The 17265-nt window shown below is 40.0% G+C and overlaps 1 protein-coding gene across 2 annotated transcripts; it reads right to left on the reverse strand.

Annotated features, from left to right (window-relative positions):
* Positions 1-274: 274 nt before the first annotated feature.
* On the reverse strand, positions 275-16136 carry septin7b (septin 7b). Of its 2 annotated transcripts, XM_022201233.2 has the most exons (13): positions 16007-16136; positions 14140-14246; positions 12757-12857; positions 12464-12598; positions 9311-9428; positions 8761-8853; positions 8538-8634; positions 8171-8222; positions 7886-8014; positions 6908-6928; positions 3522-3657; positions 2328-2470; positions 275-1520 (listed from the first exon to the last, which is right to left on the reverse strand). In XM_022201233.2, the coding sequence occupies exons 1-13, from the start codon at positions 16014-16016 to the stop codon at positions 1481-1483; spliced, it is 1182 nt and encodes a 393-aa protein (XP_022056925.2). In that variant the 5' UTR covers positions 16017-16136; the 3' UTR covers positions 275-1480. The 2 variants fall into 2 exon arrangements, with proteins under 2 accessions (XP_022056925.2, XP_051813151.1); XM_051957191.1 differs by lacking the exon at positions 6908-6928.
* Between the last annotated feature and the right edge of the window lie 1129 nt (positions 16137-17265).

A 17265-nucleotide genomic window follows, 5' to 3' on the forward strand; every position in this document is an offset into this window, starting at 1 on the left:
CTGATGACTTCACCCCTGTGGGAGTTCTGTGAGCTGCACAGAGGAGAAAAGATTACTGAGGAAACCCACATTTGTTTCATGTCATTTCAGACTATAAAAAGATTTTAAAAAACTGTCAAAGTTAACAGTCATATTTGAAGCTGTAACCAATGTAAATAACACCTGGGAAATGGTGACATCTAGTGGGGTAATAAGGTGGTTGAAACATCCTCAAATAATACTAATTCCCAGTAAGAACACACTATTTTCCAGAATAAAGCTTCTCACTCCTAAATATCATCACAGGTTTATTAAGTGACTTTGTACATTACAAATGAAAAATAAAATTAAAAATACATAGATGGAGTACATAGCCAAAGCAAAATGTGGTGTTGACTCTTCATTTCCCACTGATCGTTTCCGCAGAGTGACTGAATTTTTTTTTAAATGTTTTTTTTTTAATGCGTCCCAGAACCACTGTTGTATGTGGAAGTGTTTTTCTTAAACAGTGGATGCTGCTGTCAAGTCTCTGAGGATTTCCTAAACATACAAAAGAAGTTATTACTTCAGCTGGCTCGGTATATATAAAAATAAACTAAAGTGAAATATAACACTTATGACATTATAAATGGTGGTCCAAGGCTAGTGGAAATAGCTAAACACAGAGGAGAAAAAGCGTTACATTTGAGAAAAAAGAAGCTTAAGCCATTTATTTTGAATCTATAAAAAGGCCCAAGGTGCATTTTCTTGTTCTTGTTGATGTCAGGTTTTTGAGTTGACACCGTTTCAGTCTAGCCTGTTGCACTGAATTATCAAGTACACTCAAAACAAAAACAGGATCAGTTAGTGCCTCGTCCTCTTCTTACTTTAACACAAGATGGAAGATCAGGTTAATGTTCATATACTGTTACTTTCACTTCTCCTGTAAACAAATAAAATTCACCAGATATTGATTGTACAACAGTCAGACATGAGTCATGGGGATTTTCTTGTCTTTGCTCTCCACACCAATCTGTACACACCAGTCATAAAAGCAACCTTGGGAGGAGAGAAAAAAAAAAAGAGAGCAGTAGGAGGGGGGTGGGGACAGTATTCTGGATAACAACAACAATAACAATAATACCATCAATAATAATAATAATTAAAATAATATGGGGTTTGGCCTCACTAAAATGGGGTTATTCTTCCTGTCGTTAAGGTAAACACATTCCTTGATGATGATGAGTCCTGAGGCAGCGAGGGGGCTCTGCGGTGGCGGTTCTGGCCGTACATGCAGCTGCCCCCTCACACACCCACAAATGCCTCCAGTACACAGTCTCGTGGCTGGAAGCAGGAGCACAGCTGTGCTGGCAGACAGAGCAGGAACAGAGGAAGAGGAGGAGGAGGAAGGAGAAGAGGAGGAGGAGGAGGTGGGGTGATGTCAGTGCCACACACTGGTGTCCTGACCGGCAACGTTGGCAAACAAAAATAACTCGAGTTGGGGTGGTCCTGCTGACTGTCCTTAAAAGATCTTGCCTTTCTTTTTGTTTTTCTCCAGAGTCCTGCAACAGAGGAAAGACACAAATAACAATCAGTAACAGTTTTATGTAACATTTCAGCACAATTCATGCTTTCTAGATCCATGTGTCTGCAAGAACATGCATGGAGAAAATGTTTTTATCCTCCCAGTTCAGTGAGGATTTGCTCAGACCCCTCTGCCACGGTCAGCATGCAGCCCAAAGTATGTGACTGTACAGCGCAAGCATGTCGACTGCACATACCAGGAAAACAAATATTTATTTCAGGAGACACTGAGAGAAGATTCTTCATCATCAATGTATATAATATGCCTTTAAAAACAAAAGTAATTGAAGTACAGTGCTGCTAGAATTTAGAGGTGGTTTAATTTGTTCGTGGTTTCCATCAGCCTCGCCCAAACACAGTTGGAAGTTCTAAAATCCTGTGCTTTGTACAGCCACTGCACTCAGCACACCTCAGGATTAATTATTGCCACAGTGCTACTTTCCCATCTGTAAATAGGTTCTACATCCTGTAAAAACCAAAGTCACAGACAGTATTTAAGAAACATCTAGGAGAACCCTTTGTGTATTTCTGTGTTCAATATGACTTACAATAACAGATGAGTGGATATCTATTGTAGTATGAACAGAAACACTTTTGCGTAAACTGAATTTTTATGCAAGGATGAAAAAAACGCAACATCCGTTCAAAGAATAAAGAGGCCAATAACCTATTTATTCACCACTGAAACTTACAGCATCCCCACAGCGTTTGAATCTGTAATAATGGTGAAGTGTATGCACACACAAGGGTTTGGTAAAATACAGAAGTGAGACAGTGAGTTGTACCTGGAGGCCTCCAGTTTCTGCTGCTCCAGGCGTTGCTGGGCCTCCCAGTTGGCTCTCTCCTCCTCAAACACACGTCTCTTCTCCTCTAACTCCTTGTGCTGAGCCTCCAGGTTCTTCTTCATCTGCTCATGACGCCGCTGAAGCTGCAGAGAGACAATGCAGTGGAGGCTGTCAGCACTTTGTACTGAACGCACGCACATGCACTCAATAAGTTAAATACAGCGGAGACACAGCAAAACAGGATCTAACTTTTTCAACACAATATCCTCTGTAGTTAGATTGAATGAGTAGAAATACTACTGTAACTCCATTTAAGACAACACATAATTTTGGAATATTTCCGAGCGATCCACAAACTTACTGACAATTAAATACTCGTAAGAGAGGAACGCATAGCCAATGAAATGAGGGAAGAAATAAGATAATTCTTCAACAAACTTAAAGAAAAAAACTCCAAGTCTCTGTGAAAGCGATGAAGATAAACTTGTTTGTGATGTTCTCTTTATTAAGGCATATTCCTGCATTTACTTTATCTTCTATTTAATCTGCAGTATTACATTAGCACACAGAATGTTTTGTCTGTGCATAAAAAAATAATATTACATTTCTAAATCACTAATGTATCCATAATTAATCCACAAATCTGCAATGGCAGCAATGCTTTCACACACTTTCTCTGTAGTACTGGAAGAGAAGGAACCTCTCAAAGCAGGACACATGTTTCGGTATCACTGAGTCTGATGCTTGTTGACCAAAGTTTAAGTATTTTCATTGTTCATTTCCTTCACCTGATATGAACATGCTTTGTAATCATGGCACTGCTATGCAATTTCAATTTGCTTTAATAATGTAAACATGTAAATATTAAAATAGGGAGAAGTGCTCCATATGTTAACAGACATGGACACAGATACGAGCAGCCTTACAGTTACGTACGTGCTGCATACTTGCATCTAGTTTCAGGGACGGATACATAAAAGACACGTACAAAGGAGGAAACGAGCAAAATGAACATTCATTTACACAAATCAGCAACACAGCTCTCAGACAGTTCTTTCACACGTCTAACCACTGATAAACGTCAGAACAAGAGGAAGGAAGGAGCCCAGACAGAGATGAGTAACTTCACTGGGGCATGACTAAAACCTTTTTTTACCCACTCTGTGTGTGTGCGTGTGCCTGTGTGTGTTTTACCTCTGCTTCAGAGTCTTTGAGCTTCTGCACTTTCTCCTTGACTTTCATCTCAAACACCTGCTCCATCTCCATCTCCATCTTCTTCATCTTCGCCACATGCTCTCGCCTCTCCTCCTCCATCTGGGCCAGGGGACTCCTACACAGGAAGCACGAGAGCACACACACAAAAACATATATTTAAACCCACACTACAGTGGTTTACCAGCAGCATGCCTATTCATCAGTATGCTGACACATAATTAACATGAATTTAGTTAATTTAACAAATTCACTACTTCCAGCCAGTTAGCTTTGCAAACAGAAATCCTATTTCAACACTCATGTGTGCATGCAGTTTAAAATCATTTTCAGGAGATGACAACAAGAGGAGTAGGATGAGGCTTGGAATAAAAGGAACCATATTCGGTATTTTACCAAATCTAGAACAAATTTGTGCACCAAAATTAGAAAAGTACATTATGAGACCATTTCTCCTTCAGAGCTTACAGAAATACAACAAGCTGACTTTAAAATCCATGCAGTCTGTACAAATCACAAAACATTATTCCCCCTTTCCAAAGATTTACAACATGGCAAGGTGAAGGAGGGAAAAACAAGGCTAAAGGTGAAGATTCAGGAATGACAGGATCCAACAGGGTTGTGACAGGAGCAGGAAACCAACCACAAGGTATTTCTGGGAACCAGAGGAGGGATCCAAAGGCTAACGCCTGTAAGCATTGGCTGTTAGTGGAAGTGGTGGGTTAATTGTTAGTAAAGCTTCCCAGAGTAGTTTGTTGCAGTGCAAGTGTACAGAGACCTGTTATGAACTATGTGGAGCGGTTACCTGAGATTATGAGGAATGTTTGTTGGAGGAAGGACAATGGTCGACGCAAATCTTATCGAGCTTTTACAACTTTCTAAATTCATTGACTGCTTTGTGATTCAAAAATTAAAGGTGAAGGATCAAAGCACTGAAAAATCTTAGAATTGGGCTGACTGGGTGACTCTGAGAGGGTCAGCTGGCGTCTTCCTCTTGGATGTCACTTAGTTCTGTCCCTATTTCTGCTATAGGCCTAGGCTGCTGGGGGACCTCTCTGAATGCACTGAGCCCTACTCTATCTACCTTTACACTGAATATATGTACTGTTGTTGCATTACACTAACTCTGTTTCTCCCTGTGTCCTTTCTCAAAGTGTCCCTGGCCTCTGAGCTGGATGCTTCAGATCTGCACTTGCTGTCCCACCAACTGGCCTAGTCTCCACCATGTCCACTGTGGGATGCTGCTGCTGGCCTTCTCCAGCCCACTGCTTCAAGCTTCCCATTTCCACCGATCTACTCTGCATCGGCCTTACTATAACTTGATATGTTCATCTTTATACTGCTTGAATTTTACTATCAGGTATATATGTAGTATATTTAATGCCAGAGCCATACACCATAGCAGTAAACTATGAATGAGTTTCCGTGTTAGCTTGTACTTTGCATGTATCATCGGTCTTATTGTGCATGTATCAGATTGTGTGTTTTATGTTCCTTGTTCCCCATCCCCTCTTCCCCCATACCTCCCCCTCTCTACCTCTTCTGTCCCTCTCTGTCCTGGCCAGCAGGCAGATGGGTTCCCCCACATAAAGAGCCGGGTTCTGCTTAAGGTTTTTTTCCCTGTTAAAAGGGTGTTTTTCTTGCCACTGTCACCTCAGGGCAGGGATGTCAAACTCATTCCACAAAGGGCCGGTGTGGCTGCAGGTTTGTGTTCCAACTAAGCAGCATCACACCAGACGTGACTCATTTAATCAACCGATCTCAGTCTCCAGACAGGTGATTGGTCAGACTGTGTGCTGTAGATATGTTGGAACTAAATGCTGTAGCCTAGAGCACACAGTCTGACCAATCACCTGTCTGGAGACTGAGATCGGTTGATTAAATGAGTCACGTCTGGTGTGGAGTGAATTTGACATCCCTGCCTTAGGGCTTGCTCTGGGGAATCATGCATATGAGTTCTGTAAAGCGTCTTGAGACAATTTGACTATAATTGGTGCAATATAAATAAAATTGAATTGAAAAGCTTAATTTGTGTTCATAGTGAATGCAGTTGGTTGTGATGTACTTGCTTCATCACATGCTTTAAAAGATTTTGAAACTTGTTTTCTCATTCGGCAGTAGAGCAGTTGGGTCACATATGAACAGCCAAGACTTTCTGTATTTCTATGCGTTTCTCATTCGCTTGAAATTACCAGGCTGCTACTGGTCAAATGCAATGAAAGCACGCCCACATAGTCCTAATGAAGCAGTTTAGCAGAGCTTTTGAGCAGAAGTGTGCGTGATTAACACTATTAAACTGAATAAATGTTGCTATCCTTGCTAGTCAACACCAGAAATACTAGTGGGTTAAACTAATAATCATTGTGCAATGTCAGTTGTGTCTAAGATGTTACGCAGTGACCTTCCACTATTTATGGAGTCTTCTCATCACACTATGCTCGGATGTTTGAAACTAGAGGTGAAAAGTGAGACAGATGACGTGTGCTAACACCAGTGTGGTTTCACAGTGTTTTAATCTAGACAATGGAAATTAGGCTGTATGCAGACGGTGTCAGTATAAACTGACATAAAAGCACTCCACCAGAGCAATGCGGAACACAATTAATTGTGCTAAATTTTGACTGTTTTCTTTATGATTTCTTACGCAACACAAGACAAGCTGACTAGTCTAAATTTAAATTTCTATTGAATCAACTGAGGTATCAGTCATCAGGAGCATCTGTACTTTTGAGTGTTTAACTCTTAACAAATATGTTTTCCTCCATGTTTTAATCCTGACGCTATGTGTATTCAGTCATTAATATATATGGCTATAGAGAAATGTGCTTAAAAAAAGCGTTTTCAAAAGCTTTTTCAAATTTAGAAAAGGCAGGTGGAAGGATGACAATACTCTTGGGGACAATCGGTTTAGAGACGCATTCTCAAAGTAGACAGCTTGTCACAATGAGTGACAGGCTGATCGAAAATACAATGGCAGATATATTTTGTCTCGCATTCTTGTGGTACATCTCACAAGCACTGGTAACCGCTCAAACATCAACAGTGCAGGTCTCTTCTGTTAATCCAAGCAAGGCTGAGAGCAGCAGCAGGTGGAGGGAGCAACGGGTTTACAAGAGGAAAGACTTCATCGTTTGGAAAAAATGAAAGCATCACAGTCCTGCCTGGCAAACTATGTTCATAAAGAGGTGTGGCAATTCACAGTTTTCCTCCTGACAATATGAAGTAACAGGGGGAAAGTTGCGGGGAGCAGACCCAAGTCAATAGGAAAGACAGAAAACACCCGAAAGGAGGAAAATAGAGGAAGGATATAGAGACGTGAGCATCTTAAACAAGGGTCTGAAAAATAAAGTGAAAAAATGACCACTTACATTCCTTCAACTGTGTCAAGTCTAAAAAACAAAAACGCATACAACCAAACACACGCACACGCACGCACAGACACACACACAGCATGCAATGATGAGATCATGCACTAAAACAACTAGACTCTTTTAGATCTATTCAGGGACTGAAACTATATTTTCACTGCAAATGGAAAAAAAGAATAACGTCCTCTTTGTTTGTAAGCAGGGTGTCAAATCCATTAGCAGAGCTGGTCAAACGTTTAGCTGTGTGTTAGCATCAGCAGTGTGAGGCTTCTATTCAGCTGTAGTGAGTTAGCCATTTGATTGTGATGAGAAAGTGTCATCATGTTTTTGATTCAAACTTGAAAATCAGTGGCAAATTTTATGCAAAGTAGCAGAGTCAGAAGTTATGACAGAAGCCCTTCAGTACTTTATATGCATATCACAAACAGATGGTCAATGGCCAGTGAATGAAACAGTCCTCCGGCTTTGCCTTGTCATGATACTTGGTACCCTAATAATTAAGTAAAATAAGGGCACAGGATAATAACGTGACAACACAGTCAATCATTATCGATACCTATCTATAGTGTAAACTTGACCAAACTTTCTGGAACAAAAGTAACACGAGATGAAAACACATTATTCTCAAGACATCCTGCATGATTAGAATCTCTATAAATCTATAGATTCCAATTCATCATATAAAACTGCACATTCTGCATTGTGTACTCTATGAATATTCATATTCCGTTATATGAACCATTGAATGTTACTGAGGTTTCTAACATCCATCTCCTTCATTTTTCTATATTAAAGTTTGAAATTAGAAGCAAGATGTCAGAAAATCAGTTTCTGGCAATACAGTAATCTCCCAAAATGTAATAAGCTTATAAGTGACCTAATAAACAAGCAACTGAGGTAGATAATCAGAGGTCCTGGTGAACTTAACTTGCAACATTTATAACTGCCGTCTCTAGTACACTTTGTTTTTTTACTTACTTGGTGGACAGTTGTCCTTTAGCCCTGTTGTTGTCCACTCCATTGTAGGTGACAGCAGCCAGCTTTCTGCTGCGGTAGTTTTCATAATGGACGTTGTTTGTCACATCCTTCAGGTCCTGCATGTGTGTTCTGAGGACGAACGATGAAGAATAGATTTTTAAAATACTCCCTGAGACTTATTTCAATTGCTGTTTGTGCAGTGATGTCATCTGAGACCACTTCAATAGTCTTGATTAAGATGTTTTTAGTAAGTCCAGGTTCAAGCGGTCTTTGTTTTCTCAGTACCTGATGAGCATGTCCCTAAGGATGGTGAAGTCACAGTGGTCACTGTTTTCAACTATGAGGGACAAGAAATGGTCAGTCAGGCAATTAACATTAAAAACAAACAAAAAAAACACACATAACTTTAGTTTTACCTTAGACAGTGAGTAACATCTTTAGTCAAATGCATGAAGCAACATAGGGCAGCATGGACACATATCAAGTTTAAACTTTCACAAACACTTTTGTTTACATGCTGACTAAATATACAAAATCTGCATCCTTATTTCAGACTTTAAACAAATTCACATCTCTATTTTTTATCAGTTTCATATCAGTTGAAATTTATTATTTATTTATAGATAGATTTTAACTGATTAAAAATTCATACCTTCTGCAACCCCCCAGGGGTATTGTCTCCCTCTGACCCTTTTGCCATTCACCTCAATAATGGTGTTGCTTCCTACTACAGCCAGCGGCAACTTGTCCTGGCAAAGCATAAATGAATGAATGAATAAATAAATAAATAAATAAATACATGCGAGTGTTTGAATGTCAGTTTACAACACAGTAGAACAGTGAAATATGGGCTGTGGATTTGGCAAGGGGCATACCTTTATCTTCTTCACCAGTCTGTTCTCTTCTTCATCATCTGTCTCAGGAAACTCGTAAATCTTGATTTTGTGCTCTTGGATTTCCCTCATGATCTAGCAGTAAAAGAGAAGACCGTTACATGAATGACAGAACTGCTGACGGGGAAATAGCTAAGCAAAACAGGTACCACATTCAAATCCTACTGGACCAACGAAAAACAAACAATACAAAACAAAAAAATGTGAAATTTATTTATTAATTAACTTATTATTTTTTTGTCACCATCTTTGATATGAACTAACCTCTTGTAATAAAGCACTAACCACTACACTGCAATGATCAGTAATGATGCTGGTACGTTCTACCTTTAATCTGTATGTATACAAATAATCTTCCATAGAGTGCAGGATGTAACTTAACACTGGACAAACACACATGACACCAAAGAGGGAGTTCTATTTTTGTTTTGTGATGCACAGCATCATCATCATACCAGCGACCACAAGAGAGAAAAAAATGGCCTCTGAGATACTTTTTCTGTAGCAGTATGCAGCTGTGGAAACCACTGACCTGCTTCTTGAACTGTTGGCATTCCTCTGGGGTGAGAGTGTCTGCTTTGGCGATCAGTGGGATGACATTTACTTTCTCATGCAACCGTTTCATGAACTCGATATCCAGGGGTTTCAGTCTGCAGAGAGATTAAGACACAACTTTACATGTTATTCAAATGGATACCACAAGTGGTGTCAAATGGTGCTGACTGTTTTATGGTTAACTCTTTCTTTGACAAGGATGAATTCAGCTAAAGCAAACACAGAAATAAGTGACGCATGACTAGGGTATGTAATGTCGAAGGAAATGACTTCATAGTCGTGAGAAAGCATTGCTATTCTTGGCTGCCTTCAAGCTGGGTAAATAAAATTTGCCATTACAGAATGATTAGGTTATAGTAATCACATTGTGTTTTGTTATAAAATATAATCATATACTCATTTAATTATTTAAGCGTACAATTGAAATATCTCTCAGAGCTGAAATCTGCCCTGCAACAGAATCTGATGCTTTGAGTGCTTTGAGTCTGATGCATGGTTGTTATGTAGCCAACAACACGCAGGCCAGTATAAAACACAGTACTGCCCGAAAACCTAGGAAACCTGTATGTAAAAACTGACTGTTTTTATCTGAAAGAACAACAAAAAAGAAGACAGTCTGCATAGAAGATCCCAACACATTATGCAGCTGCAAACTAAAGAGGTAAGATTAACCTTTACAATATGCCAAACAAACCATGACAGCTGGCTCATGGATCAAGTACATTCATGTCAGCATGAACTTTATAGCACTGCACATTAGCACATCCTATACCAGTAACAGATATATAAGAAGACTTCAAAACCATATTGTACCAGCATTACCAAACCCAAAGGGTCTGGAACTGTCACGACTATGACTCTAGATAAACTGCAAGAAGAATATGGTGTTGAAAAGCCACAAACTGGCCGTGTGCAACTCAACATCTGTGTGGCTATGCTAGTCTGATCTTTATACTGAGAGAAAACTGGTGCCAAGTCAAAAAAGGTCATTTAGCAAACTGTCTTGTAAAACACTGTTACATATTCTATGAGAGAACAAAATCTTGCCAATGTGAACACAATGTATATTTGAGAAAAGGAATGTGTGTCTATCTATCTATCTATCTATTACCAACAAAATGGGAAGAAAAAAATGCATTTTTCTAATGCTTATCAGCAGATATACAGACACATAAAAAAAAGGAAAAATTCGACTTTTGGAATTATAGGGCCCTCTTAATATCAACTACAATTAAACTCAATATGTATTTTCCAGACATTAGATTTGGTGGTTGTAGAACATCATAATGTACACTTTGAGAGTAAAACAAGAAGAAAAGATCTGACTATGTCTGAAGCACTGATCTTCTCATCTATTAAAATCTATGCTCATGCTTCCCATCAAAGCATAATAATAACTTCAAAAGACACAATTTATTACATTAATGTGACCTGGATTCAGGATGATTAAACTAGTAATGATAACTACAGGTGTTGCTAAAATCATCACTTGCCCACTACCGGATAACAGGCCTATCAGCTACTGCAGCTAGCTGCAGGAACTTTGCTTTCTACAGGTCTGATGGTGCTGACACAAACTGCACAAAAAATGAATAACTTGCCTCCAGCAGCACAGCCCACTGTTACTAACAGCTGACTTTTTCATACTTCTAAGGCCTTTTTGAAAGGCAACTGAATTTAATGCTTTTTGAAATTTCAAGACCTGCAGATACACTTGTTTCTCAAAAACCCTGAAAAAAAAGTCACCAGAGTTCAGCTGTGCAAGTAATACCCAGAGTATCCCACAGTGTTGGAGGTCATTGTGTGGCTGTGTGAGAACAGTGAGCTGGTGTTATGAGGGGTTGCTCTGTGAGTGTGGCAAGTGTGTTTGTGTGAGAGCATACGCTGCCCATCCTCAAGGCTAAAGTAACGCTTGTGTGGGTGCAGAGCACAGGCTTGTACAAACACAATGTCTCATAGAAAACAGACAGACTGAGGAAGGCGAAAAGAAAGCACAAGAATAAAGGAAGACAGAGGCTTCTTCATTGTTTACAGTATGTCACGATCAACAGCTTTAAGGGCATGTGGGCACACGGCGAATATTTGCATATTCACAAATTAGGCAGCGCCACCCAGCAGCAACAAAAACACTACTCTGCACTGCCATGACAAACAGCATTTTGTAGAATTTAAAGGTCAAGAGTTGCGACCAAGGGCAAGCTTTTCACTTGAACATGAATTAAACCTGTAAACTTAAAGGACTTACTGGCTGAATACTGCAGTTTTTTGTGGCAGGAAATAACCACTGACGTTTCTCAATTTCATTCCTCTGACACTTTGTGGCCTTTGACTGAAATGCATCACACAAGACACGTACGCTTCCTAAAAGAATGCCAAGATGAGCACATCTTAGCTGTAAACCACACAAGATTTGGTAGTATGTGAATAATAAACATTATAATTAAAATTCCACACAGTCATCTTTTTATGAAACACTTGGTGATCAGTATCATCTGCTGGGCATTTTGCCAGCAGTTCAGTATAGCTCACAACCCCCCTCTTCTCTTTTTTTTTCCCTTTTACAAGCCTCAAGTTTTAACTCAAGCCATCTCATTCTCATACTATCATTTCCAGCAAATGCCTCAGCGAGTAAATGTAAGAGACAGAGTAAGACGACACATATTTACTTCACACTTTCAAGAGCTGCCAATATGACCACAGCTGGATGCTGGTGTCCAAAGAGAAACAGTGGGAACATCTAGTACCTTTCTAAAAGTCATTCTAGCTGAAAATGCGAAGCGAAGAAGCACTTTATTGACTGCCCTTTCCTGCATTTTTCAGATTGCACAGGGACCTGAACCAGCAGCCTTTTCTTTCCAGTCACAAACCTGCTTCTCTGACTGTTGAGGAACTGTTGACGCTGCATTTCCCTCCTTACACTATTTGTCACTCATTTCCTCTCACTGTTCTCTTATTCGTCCTCTTGCAACCTTTTCCTTTCTCCAGTACTATGCAATCCATACCTGCATCCCATTTCTTTATATTGAACAGTATATTCAGTTTAAGAGCTTAAATTGGATTGGATCTGCTAATGCTTAAACATGAGCAGTATAAGGCACTCTGTTTTTATGAATTTGTGTCCCTCACTCACCCATGTCCCGAGGGGGCAATGAAGTACAGGCAGCAGTGGATTCGGCTGTCAGGCATCTGCCGTCTATTCACCCGAGATTCTGAGTTCAGGTAGTCTTCGAACTTGCTGTCTATGTGATCGATGATTGGCTGCCAGCTGCACAATACAAATTACACCTTTTGTTAAGTAAAATAAAAGCCCACAAAACCAAAAATATACCGCTTTAATGGAATGGCGGATAGTAGTTTTGTCGTTTTAAAGATTATAAATAAAAAATAATATCTGTGTTGAGCTGCAGTTCATGCAGTCCTCACCAGTTGCTGTTGTCAACAGCATCTCCAAACCCCGGGGTGTCAACTATTGTGAGCAGCAGCTGGACTCCACCTTCTTTTATTAAAACTTTTGACTGCTCCACCTAAGACAGGAGAAAGAATGACAACCACACTGTGTTTAGTTCTGCCACACATTGCGCCTCTAAAACCAATTGTTTAAACAATACATGTTAAAACACAATATGGAAGGAGGTGTGGAGAATCAATATAACTGTAAGGAAACAGCATCACAGATCGCACAATACGGGTAGAAAACACAACAGCTGGCAACATGTAGCAACCTGCCATCTCACACTCTGGCATTAGGTAGCTGTGCTGAGAAGCCAGAAAAGCGTAGAAACATTTGGAGATACTGACGATGTCAGTCAGGAGCCAGACACACAAAGTGTAGCACTTGAGGCGTTTAAGATTCAGGTTTTGTAATTAGGAAAGATGGGGATAGAGGCATTTATGGCAGGAGCTGGTGGCAAGTCTGAATTGTTTAACCCCCTGAATCCTAAGCAGTTTCTGTGCATTTTTTGCTGAGGTCACATTTTTACTCACTGTAGGTCGACAGGTGTTATCAATAGTAAGAAAAAATGGTGGCTCCACATACAATAGAGATTTGACTACTTTATTATTTCCATATTTCTATAATTGTCTCAATTCTGCTCTGGGTAAACACAGCCGCAGATTTGGTTTATTTTCCTGACAGGAACGAATATTACACATGAAAATCTGATGATTCTTTCTCCTTTACAGTTTTTGGCTTTGATAAATGTTATTTTTGTAAACATAACATGTCTTTCAAATCGCCTGGCAGGTTTTGGAGTTCAGAGGGTCCAAGGGTATGGTAAATGTTATTTTCATAAAATAAGTTAACTAGTAATAAAACAGCTATTTGCCATTTTAAAACAAATCGTATAAAAGAATTCTAAAAATAACCAACATTTTTGCATCACACCCCATCATCCTCTTCTCCTCACAATGATCCACCATTTGCGTTCTTTAGTGGCAGCCTTGCATGGTATGTGGTGAGAAAGGCACTGGTTATTTTGTGATTGTGTAACAGAGCTGGTTCTCTGGCATGTTAATGCAGTAAACTATTTTATTAAAACTACCTTCACCTGTTTTTAATATATGTTTTGCAAGAAAGCCAAAATGTCATGGACACAGAAAGTAGAGAATCTGGGTGTGTTGGCTCTGTCACTGTAGTTTTTTAGTCTTTTCCCTAAAATGTCAAACTGATGGTTTGAATAGCAGCACTGAGATGGGGTACATAATCGTACCAGTCTTTCCCCCCTCAACAAAGGCTGACAGCGTGTTACACAGATTTTACCGCAGTTTGTAACAATTCATATCAAAGGTATTTTTGCAGCAGCTTACCTGTACAGTCTTTTTGATTCTATGTGAAGGTCCAGGATACTCTGCAGAATACAGGTCTGTTAGGAACAGAGAGTTGATCAACGTGGATTTCCCCAGACCTGACTCGCCTGTGAACAACCAGAAAAGAAGAAAAATCTGTATGTCAGGACCAGTTTGACTCGTACTGTTCTGCAGAGGTTAAAACATTGGCCAGAATGTAAAACACTGCATTGCTTGGAATAATGTCTAAAACCCAACAACCTCAAAAGCCCCTGTATGATACCAATATTTCAAGTTCACTGCTGACATCCTCCACACAATCAAAGGCCATGTGTCTATCCGGGGATGCGACTGACATTTGCCCAAGACATTAATCCATTTGGGTTAGCAGTTAAAAGGCTAAGGAAACAACGTGGACAATGGCTCTTGTTATGTGCAGCTGCCTGGCTGTGTGGTCTGGGCGACTTCTCAAGCTTGGTTGGCCATTGTGTGCCCAGTTTCCAAGCTCCTGATGAAAAGGATCATTAGTGGAAATGACCACTGGCACCGCCTGTCTTGGCTGATGGTCACAAGTCAATATTTAATGAGCCATCACTTAAATTAGAGCCACTGTCAACGGGTAGTGTCTGTGTGTAGCTTATACTGTACCATTTGTGTGTCATGTATTTTATGTGTAGCATGTAACAATGTGCTATAGGTATGTACGGGTTAAACGGACTGCAATATGAAGTGCTAACAGGCCCTTGGAAAGTGCTGCTCTGTAATGTGTGAACTGAACAGGTTGCTGGGTCATGAGGCATGGAGAGTTGTGCCAGGCACGGTGGTACTGCCATCCTATCTGTCTTATTCTGCTCCTCTCTTTTCATCCTCCTTTCACACCACACTGGTGACGCATTGCGTTGCATGTGGGCACTGCGGGGACATGTGGGCTCACAGCTAATCAGAGCCAAGAAAAGCTGAATATTGTGTGTGTGAGTGTGTTCATGCAAGAGGATGATACCACAAAACAATGGGAAGCTTTAACTAGCTGAAAGCCCAGAGGACCTCCTGTACTTCCCCTTGTTGCAATGCCTTTTAAAAAAAAATCTTTTCAATTATTCCCAAAGTGAGGGTATTTGCTGCAAAGTGACAAATATCCTCACAGCATTCACAGGCCTCAGAGGCCCACTTGGTCACCATCCAGCAAGGGCACTGAAGAGGACAGAGGCAAGTAAAATCCAAATGCCTTCTTACGTGACACTCTACTCCAACTACTTAATAACAGCAATTAAAAGACTGTTCACTTACACATTTGGGATTTCATTACCAGCACTTTAAGAAAAGCCTGTAAAGAAACTGTTTGTTGTGAACTCAGTGGGATGTTCTCAGAAGCATGCTGGTTAAATAATTCTGTTGGTCCCCCACAGGAAATGGTTTTGACCCTAGAAAACATTTTCCTTCCAAACAGGGCCTGATCAGCCAAGGAGATTCTTGGCCCATTGTCAACCACCACATCCAAGCATTTTAAAAGAATGTCTGCATTTCTGATTCGTTGAGTGCAGTTCTAGATAAATCCAACCCAAATGTTTCCTTCCTGGGACAAAGTGTCAAGTACCTGACATAACGATTAATTCACAGAATGGCGATGCAATTCCCCCATCCTCTTTGACTTCCAAAGTAATACTACAAAGCTGGGGATCAGTCCTCTGTGTATACAGTAAATATTCTCTCTCTCTCTCTCCCTCTCTCTCTCTCCCTCTCTCTCTCGCCCTCTCTCTCCCTCTCTCTCCCTCTCTCTCTCAAAAACAAACCACAGTGAAGGACTTTAAAATGCCAACCACAAGGAATACAATGAAATGATTCAAACTAAACAAGGGCAAACCGAGGGCTGAGCAGCTTGTGTTCTTACCCACGACCATCAGGGTGAACTCAAAGCCCCTCTTGACAGACTTCCTGTACACTTGGTTTGGGAGGCTTGCAAAGCCAACATATCCTTCCAGGTTCTTTTGTTGCTGTAAGACAGTAAAAAAAAATAATAATCACAAATTAAAAACAGAAGTAAATCAAATCTTACATTCCATCATTACCTCAAAAGCTCAACAGACAAGTCTTGATCACCCTATTCCCCCGCTGTCTCAACTGATATACACTACAAATCTTCTAACCTCTTGGACCTCAGTGTTTCTAGTATACAGATTTGAGTTTTGATCAAACATTTTTGCTGGCTTTATACATTTACTTTGCAATTGCATATTCCGGTTTTCACTGAAAATATTTCACATTTAAATTCAAGATGTCACAATCACATGAAACAAACATATCTTAAATATTTTGTGTATCCTGTCTATAAAAAATGTTATTTGGTTATTTAAAAAATAGTTTATGTACTTACAGCTGGTTCATGTTGATCAATGTAACACGGTTCCAATGTGCAGAAAAGAACAATGATTCCAGGTTCACAGAAGAAACAGACAAAAAACACAAAAACAACAACAGTGATTCAATCTCAGGCCATCTAACAAACAAACCATTCTGTCTGCGGAATCAGTTTCCCAAGTTGTGAAGCCTGGGGCAAAATGATTCATGATCGGCACGACTGTAACAACACAGACAGTTGGCCAGTGTTGTACATATTCCACTCCACTTGCTCCTTTAATGTCAATAGCATCATAAAGCAAGGTCCATTCACTGTTGCAGCCTTTTCTTTTCGCCTGTGGCTAGGAGAGGATTTCTGCTTCTTACGCCAGAGCATCTCCTGCCTACCAACAACAGCCCACATGTCTTCTGTGTGATACTAGGACTATGCTGATTTGCCTACAGGATATGCAGTTTAATTTTAGCACCATCATGCTGCTTTGGTTTATGAAACATTGTATATTATGCTCTGCAAATAGATAACCTATAAAACATCATCAGTCACCTTTTACTGCAGCAGATCTTTTAAAACTAAAAAGCTGAGAGAAAATGTAAGCGCTGTGATTTGAAATGAATTTTAAGAACTACAGCAATGCTCTTTCTTTCTGGCACTGTTTGACAGATCTTGCTAAAAGAAGTGGCGGCAGATGGAGAACACAGCTTGCTTATACAGATTTTAGAGGGCTCTCTTCACCAGAATATCAAACTTGATGTTTCAGCTTGAGGGAAAAATAGGTACAGTATTCTCTGACT

Source organism: Acanthochromis polyacanthus, chromosome 12 (genome assembly GCF_021347895.1).
Source record: "Acanthochromis polyacanthus isolate Apoly-LR-REF ecotype Palm Island chromosome 12, KAUST_Apoly_ChrSc, whole genome shotgun sequence".
NCBI lineage: Eukaryota > Metazoa > Chordata > Actinopteri > Pomacentridae > Acanthochromis > Acanthochromis polyacanthus.